Source organism: Gallinula chloropus (assembly GCF_964237585.1).
Source record: "Gallinula chloropus genome assembly, chromosome: 1".
NCBI classification, from domain to species: domain Eukaryota; kingdom Metazoa; phylum Chordata; class Aves; order Gruiformes; family Rallidae; genus Gallinula; species Gallinula chloropus.
In genome coordinates, this window is record NC_140085.1 from 146,840,398 (window position 1) to 146,861,345 (window position 20,948).

The window sequence follows — 20,948 nt, forward strand, 5'->3', positions numbered from 1 at the left end:
AAACACTTGACATCATCCTTGGGCTTTCAGGAACAGCCTATTAACAGCTGGTGCCTCTGTGAATCTTTTCAGAGGGTTCAGAGCTTCCTTTTTGTATTAACAGACTTACGTTTATGAGAGAGGTTCTCATGTTTCCTGGGAAGATTTCTGTCTGCAAATCTAAAAGCATCTAGAAGCCACGGTGCTGGCTAGAATGGGGAGCTGGCTAAGAGAGTCACACCCTTTTTGGGGATTAATCAGACCTCACCTCCCCAAACCAACCAGCTCTTCTCACCAGCTATGCCTGGTCATATGCTCGTACAGGTAACTTCACCAAAAAGGTTGAGAAAGGAAGAAACCAACCACCATGTTCGCTGGGCAGGACAGCCCACGATCCTGTCATGGCCACAGATGGCTGGTAACTACACTTTGCAGATGGACAGACCTTCTTGTGGGCAGTGAGATGTCACATTAACCTTGAGCACATTCTGAGCTTACTGACACATAGAGAACAAGCTCTGAACACCCCTGTGTATGATACCTGTAGTCCCAAATAAGGGCTTCTTACTCTGGTTTACATCAGTCCACCATAATAACAAACAACAAAACCAACAAACCAAAACAACACCACCACAACACCCCCAAAAAACCCAAACCAAAACCAAATCTGTCACATCTCTCTGTCTAGCTTCTGTTTTGCCTGAGTTTCGCCATCTCCCTTTAAACAAAGTCTAAAAACCAGAATACTTTTCTGGTGCTCATATTTCTCCCTATTATTCCAAACAAGCTTTTTGGTTACAATGACATTACACATCATGTTAAAAATAGTCTTACTTTAAAGATTATTCTAAAAATATTTTACTAAGCCCCATTTTTTTCCTTCCATAATGCATGTTACCACAGCAAAACAGGAGGAACAAGGAATGCAGCAACAGCAAACTCGTTAGCTCCCATAACTCTACGTACCACATATTTCAAAGGATTCCTTGGGCTTACAGAAAGGCAGATACTTCATAATATGCATGTGAAAAGGTTAAAATGCCTTTCCCAAAAGTGTTTTTTTTTTTCCCCCTACTTAAACCTAGCACAAGTGCTAATATGCTCTTCTGTACGGCACAGGCCAGAGTCTTAACCAGCAGTTCTTGAATTGTGAGCTGGAGCAACATGAGAGAGAATCTTTTAAACAACTGTCCTGGAGACTGAGCTAAGTAGATATTCTGAGAACTGACATGTGTCATCATTGAGTGGCTCTCCCCCATGCCTCTCTGCCTCCCTGTGCTTTTGCAAACAACAGTAACACAGCTGTACATACCACAGGTTCCCAGCCAAGCAATAACTTGGCTTTTCTGATGTCAGGTTTTCGTTTCTGAGGGTCATCCTGAGCTTCTGAGAGAAACTGGATTTCACTCCCGCTGCCTATAAAACAAGAGACAGTGCATTATCATCTGCAATTTGCTACGCTTTGCATTTAGGTCTTCCTTACCTCTTTTGGAGCACCCAGTCTTTCTGCACCTTTCAGCTTTGTGATTCTATGGCTGCAATGCTTTCCAGACAGAGCTATGCTGCATGCAACAGCTGGGTGAACCAGCTCTCCTACAGCAACATGGACCCACAAAGCATTTCACAGAGCTTTCAGTACAGATTCCCAAGAAGGAAGTTATGCTTGACCAGTCTAATAACCTTCTGGAATGACATCACTCCCTCACTAGCCAAGGGCAGAGCGGTGGATATCTGCTACCCTGACTTCAGCATGGCTTTTGACACTGTCTCCTCTAACATCCTTACTGAGGGCTGGATGAGCAGACAATGAGGTAGATTGAAAACTGCCTGCATGGCTGGGCCCAGAGGGTGGTGATCAGTGACACAGAGTCTAGTTGGAGTCCAGTGACTAGTGGGGGACCCCAGAGTTGCTGATACAGCAGAGGGCTGTGCCACCATCCAGAGGGATGTCCAGGAAGGAGGCTGAAAAAAGGGAATTTACAAAGTTCAACCAGTAGAAGCACAAAGTCCTGCATCAGGGGAGGAACACCCCCATGCACCAGGACATGCTGGGGAGCAACCTGCTGGAAAGCAGCTGGGCAAGAAAAGACCTAGAGGTCCTGGTGGACACCATGTTGAATATGAACCATCAGTATGCCCTTCCCACAAAGGCAGTTGAGTGGTATCCTGGACTGCAATACAAGAGTGTTGCAAGCCATTCGAGGGAGATCTTCCTCCTCTACTGAGCACTGGTGAGATACACTTGAAGTGCTGGGTCTAGTTCTGGGTTCCCCAGAACAACAGAGACATGGATACTGTAAAGGGCTCAGTGCAATGGTTACTAAGATGATTAGGGACTGAAGTATCTCTCCTACGGGGAGAGACTGAGAGAGCTGGGACAGTTCTGCCTAAAGAAAAGGCTCAAGGGGATTTTATCCATGTGTATAAATACCTGGTAAAGGAGTACTGAAAAGAGCCTGGCTCCCTTTTCTTTGGTGCCCACTGGCAGGACCAGAGGCAATGGGCACAACCTGAAGCACAGGAGAATCCCTCCGAATTCTGGAAACACTATTTTACTATGAGGGTGAACCAGCACTGGCACAGGTTTCCCAGGGAGGCTGTGGAGTCTCCATCCTTGGAGATACTCAAAAGCCATCTGGACATGGTCATAGACCACTGCCAGTTGTAGGTGGGCCTGACTGAGCACAAGGATTGGAACAAATGACCTCCGGAGGTGCCTGCCAACCTCAACCACTCTGTGATTCTATTAGCACTTTCACACTGTAAGAGGACTTCACTTCCTCTTTGCCCATTCTCTCCAGTCTCACTTAAATAGCAACACAGTACTTGCCTTTCCTCATGACAACACACAGAAACAGGACAATCTTTCTAACCACATCTAGCAAATGGTTTACATGCCATGTTACTGGGGTTTTTCTGGATGTAGAGCTAAATCGCCTCTCTAGGGTGACTGAAATAGATCAAGTTGTTTGTGAACAGAGACAGACTGTCACCACAACATGACATTTTTCATAGTAGTTGAAGGAGAACAGCATGCATAATTGCTAAGAACCATTTTGCTGAAGTATCTGTATTTCAGCTAAGATTATATTATACAAGACGTTTTCATTCATGTATTTTACATTTCTTTTATGGGGTGTCCTTGTGCCAAAAAAAAGCTAAAAAATGCATTAATATCACACAAAATAATGGGTATAGATTGCACAGATGCACAGAAAGAATGCATTCATTGTACTGTTCATGTAATATTTTACATACAACTGGGAGAATTTGAATTATCTGATTAATATTTAATTATATGATCAGGGTACAATTAAATGCCTTTGATACCATTATTAAGAAATCCAAAGACCAATTAAATTATCCATATATTATGCACATTAGTCATGTAATAATAATCTAATGACAATAAGTACTTCATAAGCTTTACCAAGAATTGCTTATCGCACTCACCAACAAGCTTTTTAATTAACTGGGCAAACTCTAGGATAGTGTGCTCTTCTGGGTTTCCCTAGAAATAGAAGACATATTCATTAGAAGAACAGTTAAACCCTTTATGACATGCTAGCTTTCTGACACAAGATGATTCTAACAGGGTCATGTTAAGCTAAACATTATCACTTATTCTTAATTGGTGGAAAAAGAGTAACTTTAGCAAAGTCCACACCATTAGAAAAGTTGCCCTCTGTTACATTTGCCTTGGTAATTCAATGTATGGGGGGGGGGTGCCCCTTCCCCCCAGTCAATCTGTGAAGAACAGGCAAATGCACCTCAATCACAGTAAAGGGACACGCCACTCAGCAGCCTACACTGCCCCATCACCAGTTTGAAATTTGCATTCAAGGGCTTTGCTGAGCTGAGAAGAGATGATATAATGAAGTATACTAGACTCTCAGTTCATCCTGAGTTAGAAGCCATACTAATTTAGCTGCAAACAAGGGCTCCTGCAATTACTACAGCTTATTTATCAGTATGTATAAGGACTACTTGCTTTCCTATACAATATTCCTTTTCTTCACTTTTTTTCCTCAACCAACTTGCACATAAACTCCTGATCAGCATTTCAGAACAAAATGCTGAAAGCTTCCTATTTGCATTAGTTCACCTTCAGACTCAATTCCCCTCCATCCCTAGCTTTTCTTGTTTCAAAATTCTTCTTTACTACATCTTGTTTGACCAAAAGCTGAACACTCAGGTACACAGAGATTTAAACACTGAGTTTTCTGGAGACAAAACACGCAATGGGGTTTAAAAGTATCAGAATTTGAAAAGAAAACCAGAAATGAATTCATGGCCACAGTAGAAAAGGAAAACATAGTGAACAACTGCCCTGCAGTGTTGAGTATCTGATTTGGTAGAAGCTGGCATACACAAAAATGACCTGGCATGTGCATCCTTTATCTATTCTTATATCCATTGCTGAGAATAAGGTGACAAATGGGACAGAACAAAAATCTTATTAGAAATATTAAGTTCTAAGCAGCCTTAATCAGTATTAGAAAATTATACAATCAAATACTATCCCATTTTCCTCTAATCAAGGCTAGCATGAAGTGATTCCTAATTATTCAAAGTATTCCTTCTGTGCTTTTTTATTCACTAAAATCAGAATTCAGTCATTTCCTTGGTGTATTTTGCATGTCCCTCTCTGCACACGTTTTGTTCATTTTCATATTCTAATTACATAAATCTTTTTCCTAAAACAAAACTCTAGAAGAGTTACCCTGTTCTTGAAACTTCAAGATCTCAACAGCTAATTGTTTATAATCTTCTTATTTATAAGGAAAATACATGGGAGAATACATTATTTAGAATGGAAAGAACTTTTTTGCTCCATTCATTACTTCCACAAATCAGCATCAGTGGTGAGGAGGAACACAGAGGTGACGTTGGCCGCTTCACAGTAGAGTGGAGCTCTCATACTCACCAAGTTGACAGGACTGCTGACATTGCTGTTCATCAACGCCACCAACCCATTCACCAGATCACTATAAAAAGCCAAGAACAGATTGAAACAGTTTGCACTTCCCTATAAATAATATTCTTGTCTAAAAAGAGAGTTGCCTCCTCAGAGCTCCAGTAAGGCAGATCAGGCAGCTGAGGAATGCTAGAATGAGATTTACAGCACATGCTTCAATGGGCACATGTTTATTTGGCTGCTTGTTCCACAGGCCCTACTGTAAGACACCCTGAACTGGCAGTTAGTTTGAAAGGGTGATTATCTTCGGGATACACTGGCTACAGTTCATCTGAGCATATGAAAGAATAATAATAAAAAAAATCAAGTTACTAAAAAAAACAATTAGCACTTCACTTCCTCTTCTCTCTGGAGGCCCATTTCAAACAGAATGAAGTTGTAATACAGAGGCACTTAACATCACCACCTGCTTGGTGGTTTGTCATTTGAATTGTCTTCTCACTTTCAGAAATTGTTACACCAAATTTGTTAAGGAAACCCCACAGTATTTTGGTGTTACCCAAGCAAGATAACTCAGTTACTTTGGATAATCAACAGCAAGCACCAGCTTGCCCCTGGACATACAAACCCAGATCCATTTCATTATGGCTTACAATCAGGAAAGGAGTGGCTACCTTGAACTGAGGGGGTTTCCACAGTGTGTACCACCAGTACCACTAATTCAGCAGAGGAAAAGAACATTTCTATGCAGTGAATGATTAGAACAATCGAGAAGCTTGGCAAGGAAGGTCAGCTAGCACAAGGGAGAAAAAGATTCTGAGGGACAGATGCACTTTCTCTCAGAGAAAGTACACTGTGGCCTTGCTGACACTGCAACCACTGGCCACAACGACAGCTCCTTCCCCCAACAGCACAGCGGCACACTGGCCTCGGCAGCCCCCAAGACACACACACGGTGGCAGCATTGCCACTGAATTGCAAGCACCGAGACACCGCTCTGACTTCAAGCGGCACTGAGAAGGGAAATCATGGATCACACGCTGTCCCCTCGAAGGGAAGAACACGTGAATAGCTTTGCTTCAAAGTTCTGAATCAACTAACTTTTTGTTTCTTTGTATTTTTAAAAACTTCACTGTCTCCCTTCTGAAAGTAAAGCTGGCCTAAGCACAATTTCTTTGACTAAAATGCAAGTGTACACAAGGGTGGCTGAGCTCAAAGGACCATCAAGCCAAGTAACTATCAGACAAGACAAACAAGGCTTACCTGACATACTGGAAAGCTCTTGTCTGAGTGCCAGGTCCATAGACCTAAAACCAAATGAAAATTAGAAGTTAGCTTTTCCTCAGCGTTCTAGACAAACATCCCAAAGAAAAACACCTAAAGCACAAGCTCAATGTTGCAGGAATTGAAAAAGATGTGCTTGCACAGCCTTTGGCAAAGAATCTGTTCTTTGAAGGTCTTTTTCCTCTTCGATGTGTCTCCAGTAAACATATTCTTAAGCATTTTATTAACCAGAATTCTGGATGTAGGAAACATTTGCAGGGATGTAGGACAGAGTGATGCTTTGTCCTCTCCTAGAACACTGGAAGAGGTTGCAGCATGTACTCAGCCAGAAAAGAGCACCAAATATTTAAAGTGAACCTCAGAATACTAAGATGTGGTTATGATGAACAATTTTTATTTGCTCATTGAACACAGCTAACTTCAAAGAGACCACCAAATGTTAGTGGCCCATTAAAAAAAAAAGTTAAGAACAAAAGCACTGTGTTTAAAGGAATCAGAACAAGCAAATAATAATCATATGAATCTCTAAATATTACTGTCAGGGGAAATGGGATCTAGTGGCTAGAACTTTGGAGTGAGCAAGTTGTTTAGGTTCAAAATAGGTATTATATTAAAGCATACCTAAAGTGTACATAATGCATTCATATCAGATAGCATTTTTTTTTTCCACACCTGAATTGTATGCAGTACTAAAAATCTCTAGAACAGCAAGGGAAACAAGTGGCCTTCATAGAATCACACACTGGTTTAGGTTGGAAGGGACCTCAAAGACCATCTAGTTCCAACCCCCTGCCATGGGCAGGGACACCCTCCACTAGACCAGATAGCTGAAAGCTCCATCCAACCTGGCTTCTAACACTGAAAGGGAGTGGCCATCTACCACCTCCCTGGGCAGCTTTTGTCAGTGTTTCACCATCCTCAGTGTGAAAAAAAAATAATCTTCCTTAAACCTAGTCTGAATCTACCTTCTTTTTTAGATTAAAACCATTACCTCATGTCCTACACTGCAACAGGCCTTACATGCCATGATGTGCCACTTGGTAAGCTGTTGTTCTCTGAGACAGACTCAGAATCCAAAGAGTTCACATTTCAGTAGGCACTGGGTAAAATAAGGGGCTTAAGAGTTTACCCAATACCTGATTCCAAGGTTAATGCACCAGGAGAGCAGGCAGACTGCATGCTGTGGCATATGGTCTCTGAAGGCAAACAGGAAGATGATTTCATGTATGTGTAGAGCTTCCTGCTTGTTGCCTTTTAGGTTGTGGTATAAGTTTTACACAACTAAGTAATTTGTGTATGACTTCTGCAAAGTCAGCCCCATGGCTGGAAAACACAATGCAGTTTCCTCCTCCCAATTTCTCTTAACAAACCCCTCCTTTACAACAGTACAAAGCAACAATGGGCATGTTTGCATAAGCTGTATTTTCTTCAAATTAAAGAGATCATTTTCTCAAGAGATTAACTACCTCATCTGAACAACTACTTTGAACCAAGAGATTGGTTAGTTTCTAAGGAGGTCAAGACTAGGTATTCATGTCAGTCACGTTCTGTGATGACACAAGGCTGAGAAGTTTGGGGGTTTTGTCTCAATTACTGCTTTTTGCTGATTATTCATTCTATTTCACACGGTCAGCTAAACAACTCTCCCTTTAAGTTTTTTTCTCATATCCAGTAATTTTCTGTCAGACAGTTACTCCCTAGAGAACACTGATGCTGAGCGAAATGTTTGATTTTAACCTCTAATGGGTTCTTGATAAAGTTGAGACAGTATGGCACTTAAGAGAGCTTAAATATTCTCTCCCATGGAACAGCAATGACTAGAGACTTCTCTAACTGATATATCCCATGTACTACATGTTTTAAAACAAGATAACTACTTTGTATTTAGTAATGCTCCACAAAACTTCCCGTTAGTGTTCTCACCCTGTGCTCATTACAGAAGGTTACAGGACTACTTTCAATAAAACATGAATGAAAAAGAAACGTTTGAAAGGCCAAATATGGCAACAGCTCATTAGTGCACTAGGACAAGCTTGAAAAATGGAAGTACTTTCTGACCCTGCATATGCTAGATAAGCTTCTGAAAGAACACTTAGAGGCTCAGACTTTATGCCCCAGGATGCTTTCCTGGGAACATACAGTACTGACAAAGCAGTACACAGTTCCACTCATGTTTTGATACAAGCAAGTCCTACAAGGACCAAAAGTGTCAAAGAAAGAAGCTCCATCTTCTTGACTGCTTCTGTTTGCTTACTGTCCTGCAACAAACAGAACCAGCCTCAAATTGCACCTCTGGGGAGATGCCTAGAAGGCACAAACTCTTTCTGCAAGAATTTCACTGCTTTTTGTTTGTTTGTAAAGGAAAAAGTGTACTGAACAGATGTGATCCTGCAATTAGCCCATTCAGTGCTGAAGAGAATCCTATCAGTAGAGACTAAGCAAGCTGGGCTCACTGGTTAGCAATGGTTAGGAACAACAGAGTAGCCAAGATGCATCACTGGCGATATTAAAAAATAACAACAGATTGCCTAAGGTCACCACCACTGATGAACACCAAGTAAGCAAATTAAGATCTCCAGAGAAGACCAATCTTTCAAAAATTATCAGTGTCCTTAAGTCCGATATTGTACATTGTTTTGCAAGCTATCTATAAATTGAAATTTGAAAAAAAAAATTACAAAGAGTTCTAGATTTCACCCAGTCAGCATGGTCCTGTCTGCCACCCAGGTTTTGCAGTGGGGAGTCACAGTTTGCTGTATCATTGAAAAAAGATTATAGAGGTAGGGGAGGTCTATCACAGGACACCAAGCTTCCTCTTGCTTGGACAGGACTTATTCCCTGGTCTGGACCCTTCAATGCTTTGCCCCAGTTTACGATTTTGCTCTACAAGAGCCACAGTAGTGGGAGTTGCTTTCATCATTCTCCTACTTGGATTATTTGCTCCTTCCTAGAGGAATTCCTGCCTGAGCTGTGGATTTTAGTCTCAAATAGAAGGAACAACATCTCAGTCTGAAGACAGCTGCCCCATGGAGGTACTTAGCAACATTTTTAGTTATTTTGCAGAAGCCTTTGAGTGATTTCCTGGCACTTCACTTTTCTAATCTAGACAATATTATCAAATATTTATATGAAATTTCTGCTGTATGTCACAAACCATAAATGTTTCCATGAGCTCACAACTGATCTCAGATTTCAAACTACTTTTCCTTGTTACAGGATGTCTCCTCATTTATTTTACATATCCTCATTATTTTATAATAGTAAACTAAACAGGATCAAGGCATAGGTCAAGCACTGTCTGTATTGTTTAAATACCAGCAGCACCTTTTGCAGAACATTGGCCTGTGCCAACTCTTGTTCTCCCAGACAACACTGTAACACTGCTTATGCGTTTCCAAGAGCCCATTCCAGCAAACAGTCTGGATACACCAATTGTTATGGTAGGAAAATTTAGCTGTATAGATGCAAGCCGTGCCACAACAGCTTGTCAATGGCAGTAACATCCAGTCCTGGACTACTCTATTTACTAACAGGTGATGTAGCCTGAAGATCTTTTACAATACCTTATGCAGGGAAAATTTAGGCTGATCTCCAAGCTCGCATAGAGACAGACGCCTAACTTCCAAAAAGGGTTTGGAGAAAGTTTCTCAACAGGAAGAAGTGGCACCAAAACATGGTTCTGTAAACTCTGACAGGCCATGTTCCCCTAGAAGTGTTGTAAGAAAGGTTCAAATTCAGGATGACTAAAACACTTTCTCACTTCCTAATTGGTAACCTTGTTTCTGTCTTGTAGAGGAATACTGATATACCATCAAGAAAGAACGTATTTTTCAGAGGGGTGTGGAGGAAACCTCAGTGTTTTCTAAAATCTAGCCTCTTTTATAGGACATTAGGACAGGATATATAGATGAACAACTCTTCACGTCACTGAGAGGTCATTACTTACTGTTAGTGGTTCTCCCTGGAGAGCTTGGAGGATAAAATTACTGACAACTCTACCATCGTTCATATGCATTCGAGGGCCAAAGGTGTTGAATATTCTGGCAACCCTCACTTCAACTCCTTCCTGTAGACAAATTAAAAAAAATTGTTATTACTCTAACAATAGTGTCACTTTTCCCAAAAGTGCAAATTAACTCTTCTCTGCCCAAAACTTTTCTTAAGAATCCTTCTTACAGATTGTTTTCTCACCATAAAACACTTGTAACCTCTCACCAATACCACTAGAAACCGTATTGCATAGAGCAAGGTAATTTGTACTAGTTCTCAGTATCTGTAATTCTAAATCAGTGCTAGAACAGCTGATGATTTCAGCAATGCATCTTCATCAAACAAGAACTCTAAGATTTTTCAGTACTACCCTTTCAACACCAACTTATTTCACCTGGGACTTACCTACAATTCTTGCATGCAAGTCTCATCTCACAATCACTAGATGTAGTAGCAAGGGAGTATTTCTAAAGATTGGAAAAGATGAACGCTTCTGATAAGTATCTTTACTAATGTTATAAAGTAAGTGGCTTTGTAACCACAGCCACAATGTTTCTTAGCTCTCTGCTACTTATCAGGCTATGTAAATATATGCTTTACAATTCAGGTCACTTCAATGCCTTAGTATTTTTCCAAGAAACGTTTCTGTAATTCCCAGAAGTCCTTTCTGCAGGGTACTTTGCAAATCTTCAAAACAAAATGCAACAACTATAGGAAAATGGAAACTGAAAAAAACATTTTTGACACTGGGAGATGTCAGACTGAAGTAAACTCACTCTAGGTATTTTACTGACACTCATTTGGATGATCCACAGTTCCTAAGGCCTACAAGAAGGATGTTTGGCCTTTGTGAGCTGAAGTGTCCACTTGACTCCTGATGAGTTTAGAGCAGAGTGGTATGCTGTAAACAGATAGATGCTACCATGTGAGTGATAGCTACAAGGGAAGGAGGAGAATGACAATTTCAGCTCAGGCCTTTGCATCTTCCTCATACTCCCTAGTCCTGACCTGGCCAGGAAAAAGCCATCCTTGTGTCAAGCACAGGAAACACTTTTCACCTGAAGCACCAGCCTTGTGCTTCTTATTCAACTGAAGCAACTGAAGTCGCAAGCACAACGTTCTGGAGTTGTACATGTTCAGTTCTTCCTTCAGATGATATAACATACTCTAGTTTTAATGCCCTTTATTAAAGCTTAGACCCATGCTTGCTTTTTTGTTGGCAGACAAGAGTCCGTGTGGAAGAAATGTATCCTTGGTACAAGATAACACTGTTGCAGCTCACACATTTCACCTGGGAGACACCTGGAAACACACTGTTCTTGAAAATAAATGTAGCTTCCTGTACAAGAAACTTTGGGGAAAAGCCTATTCTCTCTTGGGTTTCCACGTGATTCATAAACAAACAAATCCTCAAAGAAGTGTTGGGAAAGCAATAGCATTAGCTATTTACAGGTAAGAGTGGGAGAGGCAAAAGGTATACACAACATTTCAGCTGTCACTTGGTATTGAGAAATGGGAAACACCTAGTAAAGCCCTACACTTTGTCACACAAGCAGCTTGTATCCACGAGTCAAAAAGAAAAGCCAGCTACCAACATCAACATCCACTTGGCTGTGCTGAGACACCCTGGACAGAGCAGAAATCCTTTCCCATGCCAAATGTATCCACCGGGAACATATTCTGTATTTCCCATCAGCTAAAAAAAGACAGCACTGTAACATGTCAAACACATGCTCCCAGCAGCACATTGCAGAGCCATTCCCAACACGTTCCCTGTATCTGGAAACACATACTCTGATAAGAGTTTCTTGTTCTTTCGCTTCGCCTAGCACTCTATCTTAAAAAGGACACTGACTCCCTTCAGGGAGGGATTATATTTCACTGGGGCTTTCCAGATATTGCCATTAATAACAAGTACAGAAAATGAGGCACTTGGAAGCTAGTACTTAAGATAAAAATAACTCATTAAACAATGCTGACCAAAAAGCTACAGCAGCAGCCTTGTTTTCCAGTATTGGCTGGAAACTAGCAAGGAGTCTAGAAAAAAAACCCACACACCAACACATCCTCTATAGGCATTTGCCCATAGCGACAGGGAATCCAGTATTATTTCTTCTTCCTATTAACCTCCCCTCACTGTAATGTTGTCTTTGAAAATAGCTTTTCATTTATAGTGTCATCTAGCAAAACTTTCCTCTGCAGCCTACTGCTCTGAAAACCTGTTTTCCAAACAGCTGAATTTTCATTTGTGCCTGTAAAACTGGGAGCTATCGTCTCAAAAGCAGCTCTTCCACAGACAAAGAGATTCTGGAGCCAGTAACTTAAAATTGTCCTAAATTTTCTTTCTCCATTTCTTGAATATCTCCTTTGAAGAGACCCTTTATGTGTGTTAAGTAACTCTATTTGGCAGCTCTTTGTATTAGCTGCCTATGAATTCTTATGGTACACTCTTACCTATGTCCTGTTACTATGAGTATCAACAACAATTTTAGTTGTGACTGGCTACCTCCCCCATATTCACAGATATGTGTCACTATGTCATGTGTCATATTTATCTCTATCCTAGAGAACGGAAAACCATAGTTGGCCCACATCTATACTTATAAACAAAAGAGCTTGAGGGTAATCTGTGATGCTGCCATCAAATGCGGTCAACTGTCTTTTGCCAGTTTAAGACTATGCCTTCCTATAGCAGACTAATCAAAGTCACTTGAGCAATCCAAAAAAGAACCCAGGAGCAAGCTAATAAAATGCAGCACTGTGGGCTATCAAAACACAGCAGCTCACTCTATTATAATTTACCAATACAGACATGTTCATAGACACTGTGTCTGTACAGATGGAGAGGAAAGAGAAGATGCAAGAAAGACTGTTATGGATCACAGAGATACTTCCTCTGAATAAATACTCAGACTCTTCTACAGCTGTCAGTCAAAAAGCAGGGTTAGGTTATCCACTCTCCCTGCAAAACAAACTTGTCCTCAGACTTCAGCATGACTCTTTGCCACTCGGTTCTACAGATCCTTGCTCCAGAAGTACGAAGGTATCAAGGATGCTGTGATAACATCTTAATTTTAAAAGACTTGTTTTATAAGCTTTTTAAGAAAATACATCTCCTTGTGTTGACTGTCTCAGGAAACAGATCAATACAAATAGAACTCAAATGTCAAGAGGTTCTTTTCACTGAAACAGCTTGAACATACGCTGTGGCTGTAATTCATCAGGGTATCAGGCAAGCCTGTCCTCCTAAAAAACAGTGCTTCCTTCTCTGTAAAGTCTGTGGATCTAACTGAACAGAAAGCATGAATTAGCCCTCCCTGAATACAAATTCAGGAAAGGGAAAGCTGCAATTAATTGTCTGCTCTCCGACAGACAACAGGATTCACCAACTAAACAAAAGTCTGCCAGGGAAAGCCTGGTTGCATGGGTATCACTGTGACCTGATATGAGTCTGTCTCAGTGTTTCCAGCTAAAGTTACTAAGAAGGTGGCTTGTGTTGTTTGCTTTATTAGCGATTCACACTCTTTGCCATGTGTTCCAGAGATCAGGAACTCCCCAAATTGTTCCCAAAACTTTGAATTGTAATCACAGCAGAATTACTAGCAGTGTTCACCAGGATCCATGATGAGTTTAGGCTACAATATTCTATGCTGAGGCTCAGTCTAAGGTAATTTATATGTATATGCCTATTGTATAAGCAAAATGTGATTGATTTCTGATTACTAACTGTTTTAAAATGGTTTTGCAAAAATAGCAATGCTGATACCTGAATTTCATTAACAGTAGAGCTCCTAAACAAGCTAAGAAGAACAACCACCATCATTCTGACTCTACTTGCTGCATAATGCAGAACCTTAAACACAAACAAGGCACACCTCCAGAACTCTTATCTTACAGGTGAAGTATTATCACGCTTATTGTTCACCACTGTCCAGACTACAGCAGCTACACATCACAGAATCATGGAATGGTTAGGGCTGGAAGGGACCTTAACGATCATCAAGTTCCAACCCCCCAGCCATGAGCAGGGACACCTCTCACAAGACCAGGCTTCTCAAGGTCCCATCCAACCTGGCCTTGAACACTGCCAGGGAGAGGGCAGCCACCACCTCCCTGGGCAACCTGTGCCAGTGCCTCACCATCCTCATAGTGAAGAATATTTTCCTCATATCCAATCTAAATCTATCCCCTTCCAATTTATAACCAGCCCCCCTCCATCCTATCACTACATGCCCTTCTAAAGAGTCCCTTCCCAGCTTTCCTGTAGGCCCCTTCAGTACTGGAAGTCTGCTATAAAATCTCCCCAGAGCCTTCTCTTCTCCAGGCTGAACAACCCCAGCTCTCTAATAGTCTTTGTGGCCCTCTTCTGGACCTGTTCCAACAGTATCATGTCCTTCTTATGTTGGGGATTCAACAGGTGGGGATCCCAGGTGGGGTCTCATGAGAGCAGAGCAGAGGGCAGTATCGCCTCCCTTCACCTGCTGGCCACGTTCCTTTTGATGCTGCCCAGGATATGGTTGGCCTTCTGGGCTGTGAGCGTGCATTGGTGGCTCATGTCAAGTTTTCCTTAGAGGTCTCTTCATACCCATATTTGTCCCTCCTTGCTACGAGCATGTCCTTTTCTAACACTTGCCTCAACTTGCATACCTTTTGTATCTACTGGACACAGCCAATTCAAACTGTCACAGGCCTGTTCCACCAATACTTCTACAGGAGACATTGCCACTGGGAAGGTGGCAGCTAAAACCACCACACAGCCGTTCACTCGCTGTCCCCCTCCCAGTGGGACAGGGGACAGAACCAAAAATGGAAGAAACCCCAAAAAACTCATGGGTTTAGATAAAGACAGTTTAAAAGGATAGAAAAGATAGATTAATGAATGCACAACACAACTGCTCACCACTCAGAGACCAAAGCCCAGGTAGTTTCCAAGCCATGGTCTAAATCCCATGCCAGTTTACCCCCAGTTACACTCTGAACATGACACCATGTGGTATGGAATATCCCTTTGGCAAATTTGGATCAGCTGTCCTGGCTGTGTCTCCTCCCAGCTTCTTGGGCACCCTCAACTTCTTGTTGGCAGGGCAGCAGGAGAGGTTGAAAAGTCCTTGATTGCTTGGCAACACCTAAAACCATCCATGTGTTATCAACATTATTCTCACCTAAAATCCAAAGCACTGCACTGTGCCAACTGCTTGGAAGAAAATTAACTCTATCCTAGCCAAAAGGAGGACAGAAGACACATGTACTCACTGAAGTGCATCTACACCTGAATTACTAGTATAGTCTCCTTAGAGAGGGCTTTTAATGCCCTTTTTTAGTCTTCTAACCATGACTATGGCACAAGGTTATTTTACAACTGTTAACAGCACAGAACATGTAGAAACACAGCAAAGATAAGCAGATCATTAGCAAAACCATTCTGTCTGAATATGGACCAGAAGACCTGACATTTTTTTCATGCTTTATTTTCCTATAATTTGGAAAAAGCATTGCTCCACTGACAGAAAAAAGCCTATTATACCCATGCTATGAAAGAGGGGTTCCTATTACTAACGACCAAGTGAAACAACACATTGCACTTTTATAATACTGCCTCAGTTACTGGAGTGTTCTCCCTTTTTCATCTCATTTCTTCCAACTCAATGTTGGCAACAGATAGCTTTGGAAAACTATATGCCACTTCTGTACAGGACCACACACCATGTTTAGGTTCATGTGCAGAGCTCCTCCACAAGAGAAAAAAATGACAGAGCTCTAAACTCATTAGAAAACATGCTGATCCATTAATGCAATAGCACGGAGAATATATGCCAACAGGTTTTAGAAAACAGCAGACTGCATGAGGGTAAACTGGAACAAGCCAGTTTCAAAAGCTTAGCATTTTTTAACCTCTGAATTATTACAATTTGCAAGACTTAACTTTATTGAACTAAGGGGAAGGATTTTTATCTGTGGTTTCTCTTTTCCAAAGCAAAAAAGCCTATTTGTGAACCATGCAGCTACTATGATTGAAAGCAGCACTGTTTTTGCTTTTGAAGTGGAGCCAGTTAATCAAGAAGATAAAAATGACTAACAACAAACAGTACTTGAAATTTTCAATGAACTCCCACATTTGTTGAGAATAATAATATAACTGTGACCTCTCAGACTTGGCAGAGGAAAGGAATTATGGGTGATTTAAAAATTTTTCTTTCTGAATTTCACTGACTTGGTATGTAACAACTCAGATGGGACACTAGTAGCAGTGTTGACATACGTACTTCACAGCTGTCAGTGCTCCCTCAGAGAGGAATGAGTGCATAGTGCTGTACCATATCAACTCTACCTCGCAGGCAGTGCCCAAGGTGGTATTACAGCCTGTAATACCTCACAGACTCTCCTTTTCCAAACTTAACCTCACTAATACCCAGTTTCCTGGACGTACACCCCTGCATGGCTTCTAAAAATCTAAAGGGATCCATGATAGCTGTTATGACAATTTAGCTTTGGCCTGGTACACTTCCAAGAGTAACCACCATCTGTTTTATTAAAGGACTGTTCTCTGGGCTTCTGACTTCTGCCCTGAGGAGATGAAAGTATTCCTCCTCTTGCCTGTGCTGTCAGAACCACAAACCATTACATTCTGACTTTTCCACAAGAGTTATCAATTCTGCATCTTTTCTTAAGCAAATTGCTAGTAAGCTTCATGTGACAACACCAAAAAAGAACACTGCATGTTTAAAAATGAACTATATTGAACATCAAGGAAAGAAAACAATGAGCAATAATTAGATAATATACGATAAACTCCCAAAAGACATTAAAGCAAGCTGATTTAATTCAGCATAGCTATTTGTTTACTATCTAATTACTCAATAACTACCTGATTATTTGCTATTCAATCCCTTTCCAGTCGCAATTCAATCAACAGTTTTCATTACCCCTACATTTTATATCAAGGCTTTTTATGAAGCCAACTCAATTTGTGATTTAAAGATTAGAGAGAAGTACAGCTCAATATAAAACAGTCTCATGTTGCAACTGCAATGTACTTGTATATTTAGCAGATTTCAACACCAGTGTGCATGTGCTTTTCTCTCTCATTAACATAGTAAACTTCACCTCTAATATCTTTCCTTTCCTCTGCTACCTGCTAAAATTTTTGACACCTTGAGTCTTCACAGTCCTGGCTATAGAATATTCTATAATGCAGTGGGTAACACTTGTTCAGTTATATACTTAATATTTGACAATCATTCACTCCTATATGCTTAGGAAGGCATCCAGTGGAATTCTTAATTGGAAGATTACACATCACGTACAACTAAGCCCATTTGCTACTACTAAAGCTTCAGTCATAGAGTTGGTATGAAAAAGAAGATGAAGAAAGCAGAAGGAGATGAAAATTTTCCCTGCAACATTCCATGGTGACCTGAAGCATTGCTTCAGCTCTGGAGAATTTCCTTAGAGATGTATAGCACAAGAAGAGAAATTACATCTAGTTAACACAGTACCCCCTTAATATGCTAAGCATTTAAAATGCTTAACATAGGTGTGCTTATGACATGTCTGTGGAAACATATCAGATTCCTGCCATGAAGGTAGTGTCAGATTGTGACTAGTATTTACATTAAGCCAGTGTTGAAGTGTACAAGAGTATCTGTATTTCCAGGTAGTTCCATAATTCCAACTGCATTTTGAAAAAAGTTACATACATACTGAACAGCAACTCCTGAACAAAACACAAAATGCACACTGCAGTGCTATGCAGTAAAACTCCCCTCCCACCTCTTTATACACCTTACACCTATGTGTTTTCTTCACCTGTGTATTTCCAGGAAGACGTTACTGGCATTTGGAAAATACATTTGGAGCTGGCCCTAGGACAGACAGCTCATTTGCATCATGAGTTTTCACTTAGTACATGTATGCTCCACAGTTCTGCCTTACAAACCTTTACTATCCTTTGTAAATCCTGCCTAAAATTTTTGGGATAGAATCATGCATGAGTCACCATGTGGCTCATGATTTTCAAAATGACCTGCAGTCTTGCCTTTCTAAAAGAATATGGCAGTGTGTACCAGAAAAAAGAATCAGGTACCCTACAGCACCAGCACTGTTCATAAAGTTACAATATTCAAGTGAACTGACTTCCAGACCCTTGAAAAATACTTTTCTACAGTCAAGTACAGAAGGCACTATCCTGAACAAGAGCAGTACCCCCCTATTGTACCTTAAATGATTTAAAAGGGAACAAAGGAGACATAAACCTCTGCCTTCCCTGTCTGGTTGAAGAGATAAGAGAAAATTACTACAAACTCAGTACTAATGTACCATCCCTAAAGTCCTATCATCTATTTCTGTTTTCAGGGTTTTTAGAAGCCCTCAGTATTTTACAGTTTAAAATTCTATAAAATATACTACATTTGACTGATTTGTACCTTTGCATATTAAAAAGATACAGTGATACTATTTTCTTCAGTGTGCCACATTTTCTATTCCAATAGTCTCCCAGAGATTAGCTGAACAGCAAATAAGATTCTCAGATGCTGGGTTAGTTAATTATGACTTTCTACTGGATTACAAAACCCACAGAAACTGGCATGTATAATTTCACAAACACTTTAAGTTACAATGTTACTGTATTTGTTTGAAACATGTTTTGTTTAGGGCTGTATTTATAAATATATAATTTTAAAGATAGTTCTGTAGTGATTTAAAATACACTGCCTCTGTATCATTAGTAGTCAGAGAACTTCCTAATTTTTACTTGTGTATTCTGATTTCAATTCACACTTCAGCACAGGACTAACTTAAACCAACTCTGCTATCTAATAGTCTAAAAAGCATTTACAATGCTAAAAGACAAAATATCAAGAAAACTAAAGCATAAGTTCTTGAAGAACACTACTCATCTGAAAAAAACCACAATGGATGGGAGCAATAAAACTTTCTGCAGCAAAGAAAACAGATTTTGCAGGTACAGTACAAACGCTCCTACTTAAAGCATTCCCTTTTGCTCCCTACCTCTATTCCACATATACCAGTTTTGCCACACATTTAATCTTTGTAATTACAGGAAATCCTCTGAATCTGATACAACTTTAATACCTGTTTCATGTATGCATAGCACATGGTCTCTGCAACCCGCTTTCCTTCATCGTAGCAGGCTCTTGGACCTATTGGATTCACATGGCCCCAGTAATCCTCATTCTGAGGGTGAACTTCAGGATCTATGAGGAGAGTGATGAAAAACACTGTGAATTGTTTTCTATAAAAAAGTGAACATATATCATGAATTTTTCAGTACATCACCAGTGTTATACAGTTTTAATGCCTTCTCTTTGAGCTATGCATTTAAGACACTAAGTTTCAACAACATTTCTTCAAAGTCTATTCACTAGAACCATGAAAATGACACTTAGGGAAGATATGAGATTCTAGTAAACACGCAAAAAAACAGCCACCATCTACTTTCCCCTAAGAGAGTCTGAACTGAGGGTTAAATTCAACTACTTTCTGCAAAGACAGACCACCTCAAGGGATCAAATAAGACTCATATAATGTAATTCAGAGGAAATATTGTAGGTTATACAGGCAGTACTTTTTACTCTAATTGGGAAAAAATGAAGTTTAAAGTATGAAACAAGGAAAAGAAAATGGACAAACGGAGAAGTACTGCATTTCTTAAAGTATGAAACAAGGAAAAGAAAATGGACAAACGGAGAAGTACTGCATTTCTTAAAGAAGAAAGAGTAGAGCAATGTACCACAATGTACTTGCTATTCTGCTTCTGTTTTATCCTAGCATAAGCCGCCAGGTTAGACAATCCTTTGGTTTGACCCAGTACAGTAGCTCTTGATTACAAACCAACTAACTAAAAACCTCCTAGAAAGGTTTGGGTGTCCATTCCTGTTCTCTCTATATGCTTGAAACAATACAATCACTTTGTCCTATTTCCCTGTTTCACTATCTGTGCCACCTTGTCCTCCACAGCAGATCTGAAGTTTGCATACATTAATATTAAACTTCCAAGTGTCACACTTAAATTTATGGAACAATGATAAACAAAGGTTTTATACAGTTATGAAAGCCTACAGCATTCTTAAAAGGGCCACAGAAGCTGCTGTGATCTGGAAGGTTACTTCAGTTTTGGTCTCCTTTCTGGCAGAGGCAGCCTTATGAACCCCTTGGAAGCTCTCTACACAACACTGCTTTGAGAACTCCAGTGAAAACATCTAACATTTTTTGACTTGAATTTCTGTCCTTTATTTTTCAGCAAAAATGACTTCATCTGCTTAGTCAGACAGAGTAAGATGTGAATAGACTCCACTTCAGTGACACAAAAAGCTTGATAATGGCACTTTCATGGCACTTTCAAGTTTACTACTTCACCAGGCAAACTGCAGCAAAGCAATGAGGCTCTGGTTGTTTTGGGGTCCCCCTTACCCTGTTGGTCCCGCACCTTTTTCCAGAAGGGACTTTGTTCAATTACAGAAGAGTCCTTGGAACTATCACTTTTCTCTGTGGAGCTTGACACAGATAACAGATGAGCAAGTGATGCTCAAGCTGCTTATCTGGTTGCCCAGTCACCCTTGGGGAATCTCTTGCTTGGGTATTTGCTTTCAATCTATTGACTGAAGTTATTCCACCAAAAGTGTACTCTCCTTGAGGTACATTCTTTGTCCTTCCTTGATTTTTCCTTACAAAGCTTTGTATCTTGTTACAGAGATGCTTCTTTTCTGTTTGCTTGTTTGGATTTTAAAGCCTAGACTCTCAAAACTATTCACGTTGA

At 40.4% G+C, this 20,948-nt stretch overlaps 1 protein-coding gene across 2 annotated transcripts in view; it reads right to left on the reverse strand.

The window, feature by feature from the left end:
* UXS1 (UDP-glucuronate decarboxylase 1) overlaps nucleotides 1-20,948 on the reverse strand; it is a gene marked incomplete at its 5' end in the record, with an annotated part of 60,073 nt that overhangs the window by 1,564 nt on the left and 37,561 nt on the right. Inside the window, 6 exons of one of the 2 annotated variants that reach the window (XM_084262455.1) lie at nucleotides 1,292-1,391; nucleotides 3,429-3,490; nucleotides 4,907-4,967; nucleotides 6,161-6,204; nucleotides 10,128-10,247; nucleotides 19,265-19,386. In XM_084262455.1, coding sequence (XP_084118581.1) covers nucleotides 1,292-1,391; nucleotides 3,429-3,490; nucleotides 4,907-4,967; nucleotides 6,161-6,204; nucleotides 10,128-10,247; nucleotides 19,265-19,386 — 509 coding nt within the window. The remainder of the gene's footprint in view (nucleotides 1-1,291; nucleotides 1,392-3,428; nucleotides 3,491-4,906; nucleotides 4,968-6,160; nucleotides 6,205-10,127; nucleotides 10,248-19,264; nucleotides 19,387-20,948) is intronic. The other variant, XM_084262456.1, reaches the window with a different exon arrangement.